This window comes from Emydura macquarii, unplaced genomic scaffold (assembly GCF_026122565.2).
Source record: "Emydura macquarii macquarii isolate MOO-44397 ecotype Brisbane River unplaced genomic scaffold, CSIRO-AGI_Emac_v2 contig_968, whole genome shotgun sequence".
Taxonomy (NCBI): Eukaryota; Metazoa; Chordata; order Testudines; family Chelidae; genus Emydura; species Emydura macquarii.
In genome coordinates, this window is record NW_027131105.1 from 1,789,142 (window position 1) to 1,808,645 (window position 19,504).

At 42.2% G+C, this 19,504-nt stretch overlaps 1 protein-coding gene across 1 annotated transcript in view; it reads right to left on the reverse strand.

The window, feature by feature from the left end:
* Positions 1–1,435: 1,435 nt before the first annotated feature.
* EFCC1 (EF-hand and coiled-coil domain containing 1) overlaps positions 1,436–19,504 on the reverse strand; it is an 80,803-nt gene continuing 62,734 nt past the window's right edge. Inside the window, exons 4-8 of the mRNA XM_067543782.1 lie at positions 19,318–19,453; positions 18,197–18,362; positions 10,016–10,174; positions 6,789–6,858; positions 1,436–4,931 (exon numbers count right to left, since the gene is read on the reverse strand). Of these exons, the coding sequence (XP_067399883.1) occupies positions 4,798–4,931; positions 6,789–6,858; positions 10,016–10,174; positions 18,197–18,362; positions 19,318–19,453 (665 nt within the window). The 3' untranslated portion in view covers positions 1,436–4,797. The remainder of the gene's footprint in view (positions 4,932–6,788; positions 6,859–10,015; positions 10,175–18,196; positions 18,363–19,317; positions 19,454–19,504) is intronic.

The window sequence follows — 19,504 nt, forward strand, 5'->3', positions numbered from 1 at the left end:
ATCGCGGTGGTAGTTCTGTTACTCAAGGCTCTAGGTAGAGGGAGCTGGGCAAGCAGCAGGACAGTTTGCACCTAGAATATATTCAGACTCCAGATCAGTGATTTCTCCTGCACTGAGAAGCTGACCTTCAAGGCTTGCAGCTGCTACTGCAAAACCAAGGGGCAACAATCCTGTACTACATTGCATGCAGGAATTTGGTCCTGGACTTGTATCTTTATTTCTTACATGGAATTTTTTTTTGGTCTGCTTCTGTATCTTGGGTATCTATTTATTTTTTCTTTAGGGTGAGGGAAAAGGTTTTTGTTTGCTTTAACGAGGTTGATTTCAAACTTGAGTCTTCAGTACTTCATGGTTGTGTGGGTGTGCACACCACAAGAGTGGGTGCAGAGCATGTTACCATGGGGGCGCTGATAACAGTTCAGAGGCAGTTTATTGTGCAGTCCTGTGAAGGTCACACATCAGTCAAGAATGTGTATAACAACTGCTGTGAGACTTGAGAACTGGTATGAAATGTGCAGGTTTTGGAGTACTGCCAACCCCAAGTTTTCAAAAGTCATAAGTCAAGTTCCAAAAGACAATGAGATTTAAAAAAAAAAATCAATTTGGGTTTTTTAATTTGTCTTCTCTTTTCTGAACCCTAAGGATATACTTTGATCATGTTTTCAAATGTTTCCTGCAATTCTCTAAAGGTTAGAAACTTCCTTTTAATGAAAGCAAAGATTCTTTCACAATCACTTGACTCTGATGGATGGGATTTCTTCTGAAAGCCAAATATCTGAAAACTTGTGATGAAATGGTGAGAGTTGGCAACACTGGATGGGGGATAGTGTGACTGTTTCCTTTGGTTACAATCCGTGTGGCTTTGTACACAGCTTCTCTGCCCACTTGGAGATTGTGATTTGAACAAACTCCAGATAACCAGTGAAACTGCCAAGCTCCATCTAGTTTTGAGTCAGAGTTATTGAATTCTCATGTATTTGATGCAAAACTGTAAACTGGCCCAGCTTTGTGAGAAGTGTTCGTGAACCTCATCCACCCTTTTGACTGACTTGATCTGAGTATAATAATATTAAATGGAAAAGCATTAAAATGTATTTTAATTTCTTTTTTAGGTCACAGAAGTAGCTCTCCTACATCACCGGTGCCCTGCTCAACCTGAGACACTCAGTATGCACTAGGCTGATGATGGAAATCTCTTTCAGTCTGTACTGCAAACAGCAGCCTGCCTATGGAGATACAGTAAGTCTGATCTTATTCAATATTAATTGTTTGTATTTTTAAAATATTCCTCTTTCACTAGGGTGATCTGATGTACCTGGACTGCCCCAGTTTAGAGGGATTAGCCAAGCATTCTGTCCAGTTATGCTGACAAGAACTGCTCCGATTTCAATAGGACCAGTCAGGACACCCTGATGACTAGACACAAACATACTGGTCCTTCTGAGATATCAATTTATTTTACAATTAGAAAATATTACTGTAATGGGAAAACAGTTTTACAAGGCAAGATTTCTTTACTTCCCATGTTGACTTAATCGTTCAATTCCAGTGAAATTAGCAAATTCCCAGTAGCACCTGCTCTTACCTGCTCTTTCTGGTCACTGCAACACAGATTATTGCTGCTGATATCTTTTCTGTCTCCAGTTTCACATTAATTGCTGTTTGGCTGTGCTACAGTGCATCTAGGTTTACGCTGCTCCTTCAGGCTACTTAATGTTTTAGATACCTAGGATATATTAGAAAGCCAAGTAGAAACCCAATGGCAGAAAAGACATTAATGTTCCTCTCCCCTGCATCCATATATAACTTACTAGTAATACATATTCAAAGAAGTGAGGATACTTTCAGCATTTGAGGGAGTCCATAGTCAGGGATATAGTTGCATCATAACCAGATTCCCCACACACCTTTTCTAACAAATACACACAGGCAGATACTGTTTGGTATTTAAGGATTTCGCAGCAGTCATACTGAGCAAAATTCTGCCTCTCAGTGCATGCACAGGGCAGGATTCTGGCCTTTGGTCTGGCCTTTGGAGGAAATGAACACAAACGGAAACACAGGTTGTCCTTTTTATATGATCTTTCATTGTTGTATATCTGTTCTGTATATTTCCTTGCCTACAAACTGACTTCTTGACTGTGGCTGTCTGTGGACTTGCCTACATGATGAAGTAATGCGCTCTGCAGAAGTGTGATTTCTAAAGCACCCTCACATTGTGCATTAATGGGCTAGTGAAGACCCTGCTGGTGTGCTTTAATGCAGAGCTGTTTGAAATAGTATTAAAGTGCACTAGTGCATTTAGTGTGCACCAGCAGGGTCTCCATGGACCCATTAATGTGCAAGATGTTAGTATGCTTTAGAAATCACACCCCTGTAAAAATATTACCCTGCTGTGCAGAGAAGCCCTAAGTCTAATTTATTATGTGTGTAAATGTATATCCACTGGGCCAAATTTTGCCCTCTGCTATACCAGTGTAAATCCAGAGTAGCCCTATTGATGTAACACTGGTGTAACACCAGGTGGAATTTGGCCCACTGTTTCCATACCCTTTTTTCTTCTCCCCAAAAGGAGAGAATTTTTGTTACCTGCACATTGCTAAATAATATACAGTGTCATATATAAAAATTTGAATGGAAAGTACACAGATGATGTGATCCACTTGTACAATAAGCACATCGTGGTCTGAAAACAGAGCTACAAAATTAACCCCCCCCACACACAAAATAAATGGGATTGTGGTTTGATCCATTTTTCTACAGTCTCATAGTCTTCAAGGCCATAAGGGACTGTCTTGATCATCTAGTCTGACCTCCTGCACACTATGGGCCACAGAACCTCACCCACCCACTCCTGTAATAGACCCATAACCTCTTGCTGAGTTACTGAAGTCCTCAAATAATGATTTAAAGACTTCAAGTACCAGAGAATCCACCATTTATTCTGGTTCACTCTGGTCTGCAAGTGATCTGTGAACCATGCTGCAGAGGAAGGTGAAGAAACCCCATTGTCTCTGCCAAGCTGACCTGGGGGAAGAGTCAGTCAGACCTTGAGCATGTTTGCAAAACCCATTAGCCAGACACCTGGGAAATAACTCTCTGTAGCAACTCAGGGCCCACCCCATCTAGTGTCCCATCTTCGGCCACTGGAGACTCTGTTAATAGCAGATGGAGATGGGCCATGTGCTGTTGCATGCAATCTCATCATACCATCCTCTCTATAAACTTATCAAGCTCAGTCTTAAAACAATTTAGTTTTTTTTGCTCTCACTACTCTTGGAAAGCTGTTCCAGGACTTCATTCCTCCGACGGTTGAAACCTTCATCTAATTTCAAGCCTAAACTTGTTGATGGTCTGTTTATATCCACTTGTTCTTGGTTAACATTGGTGCTTAACTCCTCTTCCTCCCTAGTGTTAGAGAGAGTAATCCTATCTCTCCTCAGCCTTTGTTTGGTTAGGCTAATCAAGCCAACCTCCTAGAGTCTCCTCTCGTAAAGTAGAGTTTCCATTCCTCTGATCATTTTAGTATCCCTTCCTTCTCTATAGGAAATCCTTTTCTTACGAAGGCTGTCGTTTCTAATCTACATAATTTTAAAATCGGTTGTTTGGTTTCATTGCCTGTATTATCTCAGGTAAATCCAGTTTTCTTCATGTTCCCAGAAGAGTCTACAGTACATCTTTTTTAATTATATAAATTCAGTATAATGTCTTTTATTTTCTTCTGTTGATTGAGTGAAGAAGCAACAGCAACTTGGCAACATCCATTTGCCCTTGGGGATTCTCTTGTTACTGAGCAATGTATGCTTTCCTGAGCATCTCCAGCATTTTGCTTCCATTAAGCCCTTTGCCTCCAAATGAAGCCTTACTTTGTATCTTTATAATCTCATTTAGACTATATGGGATGGGAAAGTCTTGTGTGTATCATTTGCTGATTGGCTTGTGACAGTGATATGACGCTCTCCTCCTTTCACTTCTTGTCTCTGTAGCCTTCCCAGTTCCTGGCAACTTGGAGAACAAGATCATTCTGCACTTTTTCAAACAGTTTCATGTGTAATGTTTAACATAAAATCTAAGATTATAATCAGCAAGGACAGTTACAGTTTAATATAAAAGCATAATCAGACTTCTAAGAGTCTGTACTTACAAATATAAAATCCAGATGAATAGAAACATAAATCTACCTCTAGAGTTAAATAAGATGTATAATCATAATTGCAAATATAGACACATATATTTATACATGGGTCTTTAACTGGCATATACTGGTATGCATATATTTTTATAACACAGTAATTTTGTCTGTCATACTTTAAGAAAACAACACATCTGCCAGCCAGTTAGACAGTCTGTCTTCCACCATTAAATGTGCTGGTTGAGATATCAGAAGAGGAAAAATCATCTCTAGCTAATTGATGGTCACTCAGTCAGCTGTTCAGTATAGGCTGTATTCCTATATTGAGCTGGTCTAGTGCATTTGTAATAGTTTTCATTTGGTGATTAGGTACAGTTACAGTCCCATAATCTGGTGGTTGTTGGGCTTCGATCAGAGATGGACATCATTAAATAATCCTCAGGAAATGTGAACACAGCTGTGAAGTTAGCTGAGGAATTAGAGGTCTTCCCAGAGGCAGTATACATGTAATTTCATGGCATAGTTGTTTTAACTTGTCCTTTATTATTGAACTCTTGTACTTTATTATTATCCTCCAAATCTGGCAATTTCATTCTTCCATCCTTTGTTTAATAACATAAAATGTAGATACTTGACAAATGACGAACTGTAGATGGCACTGTTGCTCAACAAGAGATAACAAGAGGGTTAGACAAGGATTGGTGACTTTGAGCTTTCTCTAAAGGCTTGCTTTGTAGGAGTTCACAGGCAGCCAACTCATGGTAGAGGGTATCTAGGACCGCAAAAATGTGGGCTTTTCCTTTTAAAAGAAAATTATGAAATATATTAGCATAATGACAAAGCTGGGAAGATGCAGTTTAATGTCATAAGACTACCTCTGTCTTTACCACAGGTGCACAATTTTAAATAAGAAATATAGAATTCTGAATGTCGAGACCAGAGAATGAATTCTTCTGCATATCTAAGTGACAGAGTGGAACAGTATGCAAGGACTGATTCCTCTGCATCTCCTCTCTGCTCATTAAATCCCCGCATCCTTGCGTGAACAAAGACTGATTTTTTTAAGTGTGTTGGGTGTCTGCTGTGTGCTGCACTGCATCAGCTGTTCAGTTTCCTGAAACCCACTCCTGAGGGATGGGTACACCCTGCTGGTCTAACGACCTACTTGTCGTTCAAATGGAGACTGGATTCAAGTCACAGCGATGAAATGTAGCTAATCCAATCAGCCATTGGTTTAGTATTCTCACACAGTGAGAAAATGTTTGCTTACAGAGATTTTGGAAAGCAGCTCATGTCACATCAAGTTCAAAGCCAGAAAATCTAAAGCAGAGGAAACGCAGGTAATTTCTGGCAAAAGTGATGCAGAATGGATAGAGAATATATTGATTTGAGCTTTTATCACCTTTCCCTCATTCAACTCTTTTTTTCCCTCAGTTATGCATCTCAGGAGGCTGAACTGTGCTAGGGTTAGGAAGGCACTGCTTGGAGTATCTATTTCCCTGTACGGTAGGGATAATATTACCCAGGTGCTGGGGGGGAAGTGCTGAACAGCTATCCTATAATGTGGAGCACAGCTCTGTCAGAACACTTCCTCTGTATTCAGTCTGACAGCACTAGCTGCCATCTGTCTTGTGCTCCCCATGCTTGCAGCTCGGGTAGGGCTGCCTTCTGTGTGCACGCACTGGGGGCAGGGGAAGGGCTTGCTGCACCATTTCCTCCTGCTCCCCCTACACCCATGCTGGAGCAGCAACACTTCGTTCGAGAATATCTGAATCACTTCAAGCTGATGACAAGCCTTTTGTATGGCAAGAAGACTCAGTGGAAACCAAAGCATTTTGTACATGTTACTTTTCCTGAATTACTGTTAATATTCTGCAGAACAAACCCTCAGGCTGCATCTAACCTTTTATTATCTCTTCTTTGACCCCTCTCTGCCTATTAAAAGCTCCTACAGGCAGTCTTCCTATGCAAACTGACTGGGTATAGTACGTCTGCTTCCTTAAAGATAAATATAAAAGCTCTGCTAATAGGAACAAAGTAATCAAATTTAAACCTCCAGGCTGTGAAGCCTGCATGGTTCTTCCAAAGGCAGCTCCTGCACAATGAGCTATTTTCTGGGGAAAGGAGTTGGCTAGTTTAATTTTCATAACAAGAACACGAAAGGCTATTAAAGGAGAGCAGATTTGACCCACTGACTTCACTGAAAGATGCTGCTTTCCTTTATGTACCTTCTTTAAGTCAAGCCAAGAAAAGCTCTAGACTAGAGGCCCACCTTCTGCCCCCGACACCTGTGCAACCATACTGATCTTGGAAAGATTGAAAGTGTTTGGAAGGCAAAATCTAGCCCTGTGGGCAATTTTTGCCCTTGGATGTGTGCAAACAATTCCTATTGATTTTAGTGGGATGAAGAATTCACCTTAAAGGTTGAATTTGGCATGACTCCATGTACATTTTCCAGTTTCTGGAAACCTTCAGCTTTAGTAGGGTTCTTCCACAGTAATTATTTTCCCTTTGATAACTGACAGTGAGTGACTTTTTTTTTTTTTTTGCTTTTCTGTCTCTATTTACAAGGCAGATAATCTGCCTGCCAAGCGACTCTGAATTACAAATGTATTCTTCACACTTCTTGTTCTTCCCAAGTGTTTTACTTTCTTACCATGTTGGGCCTCACGACAGGATTCCAAAGTGCTCAGCAAGATTTTCCCCAGGGCTCGCTTAGATATGTTCTTTAAAACATAAAAAAAGCATGGACCAATTATCTCCTTCACCAGCTTAATATACACAACAAAATCTAAATGTATGTACAATGGGTTTGCATTTGAAAATGAAAACAAAATTCATTCCTCATAACATGACATCTTATTTTGGAATCTTTTTCAAGCTTTGAGTCAAACTGCATAACCAACAGCAGATTTTGGTGTCTCTGCTCCTTAGTTCATGGCTTTGCTATGAGACTTTGCAATAGTTCAAAGGGAAATGGAGAATACAGGACTAAGCTTTCAAAAGCGTGTGCCCCTTGAAATCCTGATGTACGTGCATATCATGGAATGCAAGCAGGAGAAAGGCATGCACAGGACTATCAAAGGCCTGGCCAGGCTCATGCAAAGCCTATGTGCATTGAAAGATGGGCAGTACAAATACACGGATTGTGAGTGTAAGGCCTCAGAAATAGCACCCCACTTCCCATTTTCAGAAATTTGATACCATTTTATGCACACACAAACTAGGGGAGGTTACTGCATGTGTCATTCAGGAGAACCAGCTGAGGAAGGTCTTTAATCAGCCCTCTCTTGGCTGCTATCTAGTGAGACCTATTAAACATTAGTGAGAATACCTCAAGTTTTTAGGGTTAAGGCATCTTGGCTGGCCTGCCTTTGTAATGATTCCATTTTAGACATTGTTGGGGCTGCTACATGGTGTTTAGAAAGCACCACTCTCTTACCTTGATATCCAGATCTTGTTGGGGAGTGGAAGGGGGAGTCGTGCAGTCTATTTAACTAGCACCCTTAGCCCACTTACCTGAGGGGACGAGATGTTTTGATTAAACTCCAAGGAGTGGGAATAGGCAGAAGCAATCCCAGAAGAAAGACTACTTAACCACAACTGGAGTTCAAGTGTTATTGCATCTGCTTATTCACAGGACCAATCCACCTTCCCCTCCTCTTCAGAGTCCTACTTGTCTATAGCCCTTGGGTTTAGAAGAGAAAGCAGGAACAAACTCAAGTGGCTGGGACTGCATGACCCTTTGATAACCTCTGTTCTGAGCATTTGGTGCCACAAGAGGATGCTCATTTGGCTCCAGACTGGCATGGCTTTTTAGAAGGTCCCTGCTCTTGTGTCCTATTGGGGATGCATATCCATAAGGATGACTATACAGAGGGAATATAGCCTTAAAAGCTTATTCATTTGTAACTGTTTCTCACTCTGCTGTCTAAGGCACCCCCTCCATAGGAATCTATAGGCCATTCTTCAGGCTCTACAGGGGATCCTGTAAATCATCTTTTTCCATTAACATCTTTGCTCACCGTCCTGGAGCTAGGGAACATAACAGCACACACAGGCATATTTCCAGCAATGATTAGCATCAAGGAGTGTTTTCACAACAGTGCACACAACATTGTGTGATGGATCATCTCCTAAACTGGAATGATTTTTCAACAAGACTGCTGACCAGTGAATGATGTGTCAGAGGCTTTACATGGAAAGTTCTTATGCCTGCCATTAATCCCAATCAGTCATTCTTTGCCAGTTTAATAGTATATCCTTTGTTGGTTTTTTATTGATCCATGTAGCAAGAAGTCAGACTTGGGATGTGAAAATAAAATTGGCTATGCCAAGCACTGAAGTAAGTTAACATAATGTGAGATACTGCATTTGTTCCCTACAGTCAGCAGAAGCCCAGCATACTTAAGGCATGGTCCAGCCCTCAGGTGAGGGAATAATCTAATTAAATACACAGTGAACAGCTCTGCTGGAAAATCAGGAGATGCCCTGAATCCTAATCCAAGGAATTTAACTCTAAAAGTACAATGCAGAGTCGTACGGCTCCTAATATATTCCATGTTCAACAGCTTATCCAGCTCACTTGTCTCTTGGCTAAATCTCACCATTTACCCCTCCCCCCTCCAATCCCAAGCAGGAATTTAAAATAGCTTTATAAAAGCTAAAATGTGATGGGTCCGTCCTAATAGCTACTTTGTGCTGTGATTCCATCAGCTCAGATTGACTAAATGACCCCCGTCTGGGTTAGTACTTTGAGAGGCTTCTCAAACACATTTCTGGTGCTGCAGGAAGTAGGTTTGCGCCTTCAGTAAGTAGTACTCTTCTTGCTGAACTAGTGCCCCCCTTATGATGCAGTTGAAGACTGCACTACTATTATGTAGCATAGTTGGGTGCTGCATTTCAGTCCAGCTCCAACCATACGTCAGTGGCAGATGATGTGATTTCAGACTGAGGTTGGTATTTCAGTGCTTTGGAATTAAAAGAGCTATGGACATGTAAGGAAGGGTCATGTTCCTTCCTTTCTTTTTTCAATAACAGGTGGGTGTGAGTGGTGCATAATCAGTGCCTGGTGCATTCTGGGGTGAGCCAGACAAGTACCTTTAAAGTAATGGCAATAGGATCAGACAAGTATTTCTCAGGCCTGTTTCTACTGAATTGAAGACACTGTCAGGCTGCCACTAACCTGTTCTGAAAGATATTTCCTGTGGATGTGGGGGTGAGCAGACCTAACTTGTGCACTCCAAAGTCTCCAAATGGAGAGAGAGGTCAGTTTGATGTAAGGGTGTTTTTATTTCTAAAGGTATCACTGGGGCAGTGTTGAAAGTCAGCCCCTGGCTGACTTCCAGGAGATGACTGAAATACAGAACCCTACACCCAGCCTTTGTGAAAATATCATGATGTGGTTCTACAGGTATTGACTGATACTTACAAATTCATACCACAGAACAATCTGTGCAAGGAAACAAGTATGCTCCCAAAGAACAGCTGCTCAGATATACACCGTGTGTTTGGGTGGGTCAGACACTATCAATTTAATAGTTGATGCATTTTCTTCTGGAGGACTCAATCCTTCCCTGAGAGGGGCTTAGACCTGAGTTAGTGGGTTTTTTAAGAATCTAAAACTATTATGATCCTGAACCTTTGTCTGCAGGGAGGGGAGAGTTTGGAAATCTCTGTTGGAAAGTCACACCTAAGAACTTCTAGGTTTTCCCTCTTTGCTGCAACCATTGACACTGATGATCCCAGTGGCGAAGCTGTGCAGCTGTGTCCTGCATGTAAGGAAACCCTTGCATTTGAATGTAAGGTGCAAACATCCTTTTTAGTTTGGGAGGGACACCATCAAAAACAGCTCTGGTTCTTTGGGCTACTTTCTTGCCGTACCAGGTCTTGAAGTTGTTGAAGAAGTTGTAAAACATCCATGAGCTTTTCTTCCACCAGTGACAGCCTAACTCTCTCAGTCTCCAACATCTGTAGCTCCATCTTCAACAATTCGGTTTCCTCCACCTTTTGCTGCAGTTCACCTAGCAATGGGCCTTTCATCTGGACAATGATACAAGAAATTAAAAGTACTGGAGCTTTTGTTCCTCTTGCACAATAATTGTAAAGCTAACTTCTTCTCCAATCTGATAAATGTCAGTTTGCTCCAGAAAGCTATTCTGAAGTGAAATACTTTACTTTCTTCTATTGCTACATTTCTTTAAGGTACTGAATAAATAGTTGCTAGGAAATGCGTTTGCTCTTCTACTTCATGACATTTCATTCAACATTTGGTGTAACCAGGCTATTCAGAATGAGAACAGTTAAAATGTCTGAATTCTGTATTTCAGCCTTTCTGATGATATTTTTTCAAAGGAGGATAATGGCTCTCTTCTTCTCCCACAATTGTCTTCACACTTTTTTCTACCCCATCCGCTATGCATAAAACATAAACGTATTAAATGAAATAATAAGTAGGTGATTTAGTCAGCAAGTTTCTTGTAAGCATCTTGGGAAAAGTGAGCCTTGGGGCAAGATTTAAGACCCTGATTCTGCAAAGTATTTAAGCATATGCTTAAACCGGGAGAGGTCAGTGGTTTGCAGACCATCTGAAGAAAGCCTTGATCGAATAAGGCACTGAAGCAGGCTGAAGGATAGTCTGGAAGTATTTATGTGCTTAAAATTAAGCATGTGATTAAGTGGCTTGTTGGATTAGGAGCTTCCTGAGCTACTGCAAAGTCAATCTCTAGGGCTGGCCAGCAACCAACAAAACCAGGGTCTCCCACATTCTCAGTGAGTAGCCTAATCACCAGGCTATAGAGTCAATTTATCTCCTGGTCTTTCATGTTGGAGTTGTTCCCACTTTGTATAAGTAATTAAATATTCAGTGGGCCAGACAGATACAAAATCTCTGTAGTCAGTCTCTCACATCTCAGGCAAGTGCCCTAGCCACCAGCCTATATTTTTAGATGGAACAAAGTCTTGTGGAAATCTTTTTGACTAATTGCAGTAACATCTCTTCATTTAAGCACTTGCACAAGTGCTTTGCTAAACGGGGATGGATTTAAGCACATGCTTAAACTTAAGTATATGCTCAAGCACTTTGCTGAATCAGGGACTTAAATCCTTCCTCACGACTTGCTTCTTCCATGATGTTTACAAGAAATTGTCTAAATCTACTTATTTGTTTCATGTATTGTTCTTATGAGTTAAATTCTCATTTAGTGGCAGGAGGATGTCAAATGTTGGGAGGACAGGGTATGAGGATGCAGATATCGAAGTTAGGTTTTGGTGTGGAAGAAAGCCAAGAAGGTAGTATTGTGGAGGAAGGCAACTTAATGTTTAACTTACAAGTCTGATTTTTTTTTTGTAGTAAAGGAATAGGACTCGCGCCTTTCATTACCCTGATCACTTTGGTTGTATGTTGTATCCCTTTTCCCACCTCTTGCCTGTCCAGAACTATGCCCTCTTTGAGACAAGAACTGTCTTCCTTGATGGTTGGAAAATGCCAAGATGCTAATGTGACCTAAATAATAGTAACCAACTCAGTGAATTTCTTTCATTTCTGTAGAAACAAGTTCAAATCCCATTTTGGGGGTAGAAGTGGAAACAGGTTCAGAGCATTGCTTGGTCGCTGACTAATTGAATAGCAAATCATTGTTAGAGCCAGAATTAGAATTCAGGAGTTCCTAGCACTCAACCCTATGGTCAGTCCACTAGATTATTCTGCTTCTCAGAGCTCATGTTAGCCCCCTTGTCTGCATCACAAAATGGCCATACCATATGGACAGTTAGATGTCTCTGCTCATCAGAGGCTCAGGATTGGCACAGGGGAGGTAGTGCAGATCAGGAATGCAGTGCATTGGCCAAGCTATTAAAGTGAGCCTGGAAAGCATCTATTGCTGCTGCAGATCGAGGGAAGTAATTATTCCCTTCTATTCGGCACTGGTGAGGCCTCATTTGGAGTACTGTGTCCAGTTTTGGGCCCCCCCACTACAGAAAGGATGTGCACAAATTGGAAAGAGTTCAATGGAGGGCAACAAAAATGATTAGGGCAGTGGTTCCCAAACTTTTTTCTGCCATGACACACCTTGATACTTTTCAGTATATTGAGTACACTACCATATAGTCTCCAAACTAACTTATGAATATTCATAAGGCAATTCAGAACTCAAGTAGTTTTTCAAAAAATTCCGTGGCACACCTGCTCAGGCCTAAGGGCACACCAGTGTGCTGCGGCACACCGATTGGGAAACACTGGAGTAGGGGGCTGGAGCACATGATGTATGAGGATAGGAGCGGCTGAGAGAACTAGGCTTGCTTAGCCTGCAGAAGAAAAGAATGAGGGGGGATTTCATAGCAGTCTTTAACTACCTGAAAGGAGGTTCCAGGGAGGATGGAACTAGGCTGTTTTAAGTGGTAGTAGATGGCACAACAGGAATAATGGTCTCAAGTTGCAGTGGGGGAGGTCTAGGTTGGATACTAGGAAAATCTTTCTCACTGGGAGGTTGGTGAAGCACTGGAAGGGGTTACCTAGGGAGGTGGTGGAATCTCCATCCTTAGAGGTTTTTAAGGTGCGGCTTGACAAAGCTCTGGCTGGGATGCTTTAGTTGGGGTTGGTCCTGCTTTGAGCAGAGGGTTGGACTAGATGACCTCCTGAGATCCATTCCAACCCTAATCTTCTATGATTCTATGATACTGAAAAAGTGTTTAGTTTAAATATTAATTTCTGACTTTCATGAGCACTAAGAGCCTTCAGTTAATTAAATAAAAATAAACCGCATATCCCATTCTTTACCAGGACCAGGCAGAGCATGCAGCCTTCCTAAATATTCTCATTCTTTGCAATTATTTGTTGCAAAGACAAGTCAAATATATTTATTGTTACTGAATTTACTAACAAAATCCTGTGGGATAAATTTCGTATTTGCTGGTTCTATTAATCCCTTTTGTTGTCATCTTTATTGCAGTTCTAGCTGTAGTGGGGTTCCTTTTGAGAGAGAAATGAACTGGAGTAACTGTAAGGCTTTGGACCAAACAGCCAATTCTTAGATTTTATTTGGCAGAAAATATATGAATCAATATTTACTAGTTGGACAGGAACGTCACTCTTCCCCCCGCTTCCAAGATCGAGTGTCAGACTTCAGAAGTGAGAGAATCCTTGCTCCACAAAGAATCCTTCTAGAAGGTCATTTTATTCTGTGACTCTGTTAAAAAGTATGTTTTAATTGGCACTTGATCTGGCATCAGCTAAAAATTAGCTGCTTCCATTAGCCCCATGTGGACTTTAATTTGTGAGCACCTCCAGCTCCGCCAATTTACAGAACGACATGCAGTTTGGATGATTTAGTCTGTCATCTGCAAAACAGTGACTTGAGAATTCCTCACTGAACACCCATTTTACAGGAACTAAGCAAATTAAACTAATCATTGTCTGTACATACACCCAACATCATCACCATCAGTGGGGCAGCAGTCAGGCTAAGACCTCATTAATGATAGCTGAGGTTTGGGGGGAAAGGGGATTGTCTGTTGTGAATTAAACTTATTGCTTCTTTCAGCTAGCAGAGTTCCTCCTTTCCTTTTCTGTCCTGCAGATATCCTGCATATCATAGGTGCTGCCCACTACAGGCATATCCAAACACATGAAGCAGAGCTACATTTTCCCCACACATCAGTACAATGAAAGAGAAAATATATAAATGAAAAGGGGGGGGGGGGAGGCGTGGGAAGATCCTTATCTGCTTAATCAGGGAACTGGTCTTTTCTAAAATTTTCTGGGACATTTCCCCAATATTCTAGCCCCCCTGACCATCTCCTTCTGTACCACCCTCCTAATGTTTTAGACAACAGGTGCTTCTTTCACACAGAGGTATCTAACGACTTACGGAAATGTCGAGTAGGTGCCCATCAGTCCTCAGCTATCCTGAACCCATGTCCTAACAGCCCTCTGCATCTACAACATAGGAACAAAACCTGCCACTTGGAAGAGATTTTCAGAGCATCCTGTCTTTTTAGCCACACCGGTGAAAAACCACACACACACTTTGTATGTCCTCTGCTGCACGCTACTGAAAGGCAGCAGACCCCACGCTGTTCACCTTCAGTCACTAAACAAACCTTTCTGGGAAAAGCTCAAGTTTTTCTCTTTAGTTTGCGCACCACTTTAATTCTGCCCACTCAGCATTGAACTGTCCAGTCACATTCACTTGCTTTAGTTTGTATAGATGGCACATACAAGGTACTCAGCTCAGAATAGCACTGGCTATTTCTGCTGATGCCTCCTTGTCTCAGCCTTGCCTATGGTGCTATTTCTTCTGTACCTCCCAGCCTGCTGCTATTATACTAACTTTCCCAAGAAAAGTTCTTCCCTCTTGATGCTCTGTCACCTATGAAATAAATGCTAATTTCCCTTCATCCCCTTGTCCATTTTGTTTACATCTAAGATGTCTATGGTTGATTTTGGTGTTTTACTGTTCCTTCAGCAGTTAAAGACAGTGTCTTAATGTAGATTGAAAAAGTTCTCCAAGTTGGTTTCCTTCATACAGATGTAGCCTATCATCTTCTCTAACCCCAATTGTTGCAAATTAGATGATAAAGTGTAGATTGTTCCCTAACTTAAATATGGAGGAAGCATGATCTAGAGTTAAGGCACTGGACTGGGACTCTGGGTTCCATTCCAGCACTAACATTAACTTTCTGGTTGGCCTTGGGCATGTTGCTTAATTTCTGTTTCATCTGTGAAATGGGGATAATACTTTCTTACCTCATTGGTGATCTTGAGGCAAAATTCATTACTGCTTACGAGATGCTCACATACTAACGTGATGAGTGCAACAGAAAAACCCAAGCACAAAACCAGGACATAGATATGGATAAATATTGTAGGAAGGCGCTGTGGCCTTCCCCAGAGTCTGGACCTGAGGAAGGGCCGCAGCGGCCTGGCTGGATTGAAGCAGGCCCAGCAGACAAATCTGCCTGGCAACAGAGAGGCTGGGCTGTGATAGGGCCAGCAGGCCAGTCTGCCTGGCAACCAAAAGGCTGGGCAGTTATAGGACCGCCCGGCCAGCCCAATCAGCGACAGTGGGGCGGGGCCCCTACAGGAAGGGGCAGTATAAGAGACAGGCCCCAGAGCTCAGTCTGGGAGAGACTGCTGCCGGAGGCAGACGTACTGCCTTGCCGGCTGAGGCCTAGTCCAAGGCCAGAGTAGAGCCAGGCCGATACCAGGGAAGCTCGCCTCCCGGAGCAGAGACTCCGACCATCCCCGGACCGGCCCGGGACTGGAGACTGGGTAGGGCCTTCTTGTAGCTGGACCAGGCCACCCGGCCCCAGTGAGTGGCCGGAGCTATCCGATCCCCGGGACTGGACCGAGACCACTGAGCAACCTGGATGGGAGATACCCTCCCCCCCTGATGCCGGACGGGACCCGGAGGAGCTGCCTGAGGCCGAGCCCCCAGAGACAGGACAGGACCTGGAAGAGCTGCCTGAGGCTAAGCCATTCCCTGCGCACTGTGACCTAGAGGAGCTCCCCACCTTGCCCCCCCGTGGACGAGGAGGGACTGGCAGGCCTACCCCGGACCGAGTGACCCCGAGGACCTGGACGAACCAGGTACCTGGGGATACGGGGAGGAAGTGGCCCAGGGACAGCCATAATCAGTGGCTGGGACAGGGGCAAGCCCCATTGGCGTGTTGCGGCGGAAGCCCCGCCGACTGAGTGGCAATGCCTTTGCCACTACTAGGGCCCTGGGCTGGGATGCAGTGGAGACAGGTGGGCCTGCGTCCCCCTTCCCTAGCTACCCCGGGAGAGCCTCCTCCTCCCTACCGCTCCAGAGAGCGGACCCACTGCTTGCTCGCCCGCCCTGCCTGAGGGCCAGGGGCGATAGACTGCTTGCTCGCCTGCCCTGCCTGAGGGCCGGACTACGACTCGTCCGAAGATTCTATTTCCCCCATTTAGGAAGGCGCTGGGGCCTTCCCCGGAGTCTGGACCTGAGGAAGGGCCGCAGCGACCGGGACGGATCAGACGGCCCTGTAACAATATATTGTCTGGCAATTTAGTTTCTTACTGGAAGTTCTTTCTATGTTCATCATTGTTTGGTATAGAATCTGCTACTGAATTGGCCATATCTGAAGACTGTGGACCAGTCTCAAACGTGGAGGCTAACTTCCATCTGTGTGTTTATTGGAAAAAAAGAAAGAAAAAAAGCACATGTAGACATGACTAAATGTGCAAACTCTCACTTATGCTTGGAAACATTCTTGCATGATTATTTATTTGCACACAAGTGCACATTTTTGACAAGTGTAAATTAATTCTCTACTTTTTGATTAATCTGGTCTTGCAAAACTGAGGTATTTATTCATAGCACAAAGCTTTGGAAAGTGCTGATTTATCTTTAGAATTTTCTCATGTTTTCCTCAGTCTATCAGCAAGGTCCGATTCCTTCATTTACCTGTCTTTTGGTAGATGGTTCTTGGACTTTCAGTTATTGAGAATTGGAGCTCACTATGAAAGGAATCAAAGTTAAAAGCTCTTTAATCTCCTGGTTTTTGTAGTGTGGATTGGATCAATGATTGGTCAATATGTGTGGCTGTTGCTCTTAACCTGCCTGCTGCTGCTGTTTGTGTGATCTTTCAGAATTGTTTTTGTAAATCTAATTAACAGCACCTATTGCTAGCTTCCCCAACACATCATGGAAAGTGACAACTTGTTTTTGGTGATTTCTTTATTATATCAGGAAATGTATTTAATTTGGTGAGAGAGAGAGTATTCTTAAGCATTTTCTTGCCCACTTTTTGTACATTTAAGTAGTTCAGGTGAGCACTCACTTTTTTAAACTGATCTCTGAACCTTAAAGGTCACCATCACTCATTGCCAAAGAGCTTTGTAGCAGCAGCAGCAGCAAGCTCAACCAACTAAAACTGTGCCTTCATACCACTGATAAACAGTGGATGAATTTGCAAATAATCTAATGGACTGCGATTACAAAGGCAAATTATATTGGGATATTTTTTTTGTTTTGTTTTGTTTTTGTGTTTGTTTTTGTGTTTGTTTTTTTTTTAAATCCATAATTATGCTACAATCAATGTGAAGTTTCTTGGTCTTTTTCCCCTATGATTTTTAGCTGATGTTTAGCTGATGTTTTTGTTCTGGAATTCTAGTATAAATACTTAAAATTTATCATGGATCTTTTCTGAGCATGTTACACAGAACTCTGATTCATCAGCAGAGGTCACAAAGCTGACAACAGGACATTCCTAGCTCTGCAAAGGGAAGATGAATACATCTAAAAGTGTGAGTGGAAGGCAAGGAAAAGAGGTAAACATGGCCATCATCAGGAAGAACAGAGTAAATGTATGTGGTTGGTGTTTAAGCAGCACAGAAGCAAAGCTTTCCATTAACCTAGGTAGTACTACATGGATAAATTATCCTTGAATACGGTCTGTACACTGGATACTATCTCTAGTACACTGTACAGGGTGCAAGTATGACTTTCTTTCTTTTTCCACATTTTTTCCCTTAAGCAAACTCCTTCATATTTCATTATGGGGTGAAAAAGTGCATGTCCTTGAAACTGAAATATTGATAAAGCCACTGAGTGGTAACATGCAGAAAAGTTGTAAATTAAGCTATGAATTTAAACAGACTGGCTAATAAAATCATTCCAAAAACACTGAAGTCCACAAATGTCTTTTGAGCATAAAGTAGCCAGTTTTGGTTGTGAAGCAGATGAAACTCTGGAACAAATTAAACTAAAACAATGTGAGGAGAGAACATTTTTATAGTATTAACCAATTTCTGGCATAGGTACCCATGAATTTACATACCCAATCATGCAGTTTATGGCCACATTTGCTCCTTCTCCCTTTTCCCTCTCCAGCTGCACCAAGATATTATTTACTACTTACTTGCTACTCTCTTGTACAGATGACTCTCCAGACCATGTTCTCTATTCATTACTTTTAAATATTTCTATCATGGAAAGACGGGTGGCATTTACACAGACGAGTAGCTGAGGTTTTGTGTATTTAAATAAGATTAAGTGAAGATACTGAGACATCCTATTGTGCCTGTTGAACACTTATTACCTCTTTCATGTTAGTTTCCAGTTTTATCACTTCGTGCCTTTTCATCTCAAGTTGTTCAGTTAACTTGGTGATTCTCTCCACTAGCTCCATAGTGACGTTCTCATGGTCGTCATTATCGGTGCTACCAAAATAAGACATCAGTGTCTTCATCATTTTGTCATCACATCTATGTTTAAAAAGAAAAGTTAATGAAACCTTCCAGCTAAGGTCAATATGCTTAAGAGCTATGGCTGGCTTTCTACTATTCTCTTGGCATCACAATATGTCATAGGGCATAAATTCAAACTAGTGGCTTTGACCTATAGATGTCCTAGGGCTTGGGTCCCAACTATGACAAAGTGGGTCCCAACATCTGACGAAGTGGGTTTCTGCCCACGAGAGTTTATGCCCAAATAAATTTGTTAGTCTTTAAGGTGCCATAGAACTCTCGTTGTTTTGCTGAAAACAGACTAACACGGCTACCCCTCTGGAACTCAGTCCCAACTGTGTTAGTTTCCCATCTCCTCTTAGTCGAAAGCTGAGATCAGCTGAGGTGCCTGAACTAACAGCTTTTACATTTGTACACCTTGAAAGAGACTGGGCAGACTATTCATCCATGGCTTTTATTGGAAAGGAGGATTATGACAGAAAGGATCTCTTTTCTGGAAAGTAAGGGGAGATTTCCCAGAAGGAATTCTAATCCATGTAGATGGTTTACGCAGTGTGTTTTTTAAATCTTAATGGCAAGTGCAGTTGAAGATGGGATTTAGCTAAAGTGATTCATGTGATGTGGGGTGTGGATGTTGGGAAGAATTTCCCTCTGGCACATGGACCTTGGGCTTTCTTTTTACTTTCTTCTCTAGCATTGAGTAAAGTACAGGCACACTCACATACTTCCCCTTCCACTCCCCAATTTTCACTTTCCTCCCTTAATACCTATTAGGATCAGGTGGGTATATCACATATAGTCAGTCTCCTATGACTGCAGAGGGTAGGCATAGAGGGATTCTTGTCTTTTGTTTCACTGAAATAATTTTACAGTTTCATACTGAAGCCACAATACCTCTGAAATCTTTTAAATCATGCAATACAATTTGCAGTGGGACAAAAAAGGGATAAGTACTAATCTCCATGAAACATACCCACTTCCACAACAGGGCACCCTGTCCAGAAGTTTCTTCACTTCAGCCACCTGGGATTGCTGGTCTCCTATCCACTTCTCTTCCTCTTCATCTGAGGCAGCCTGGCCCTCCACAGAACGGAACATGTGATCTTCCACTGGGGAAAAGAACAGCTACTTAGCTTGAACTAAAGTTTGATTATGCTCAT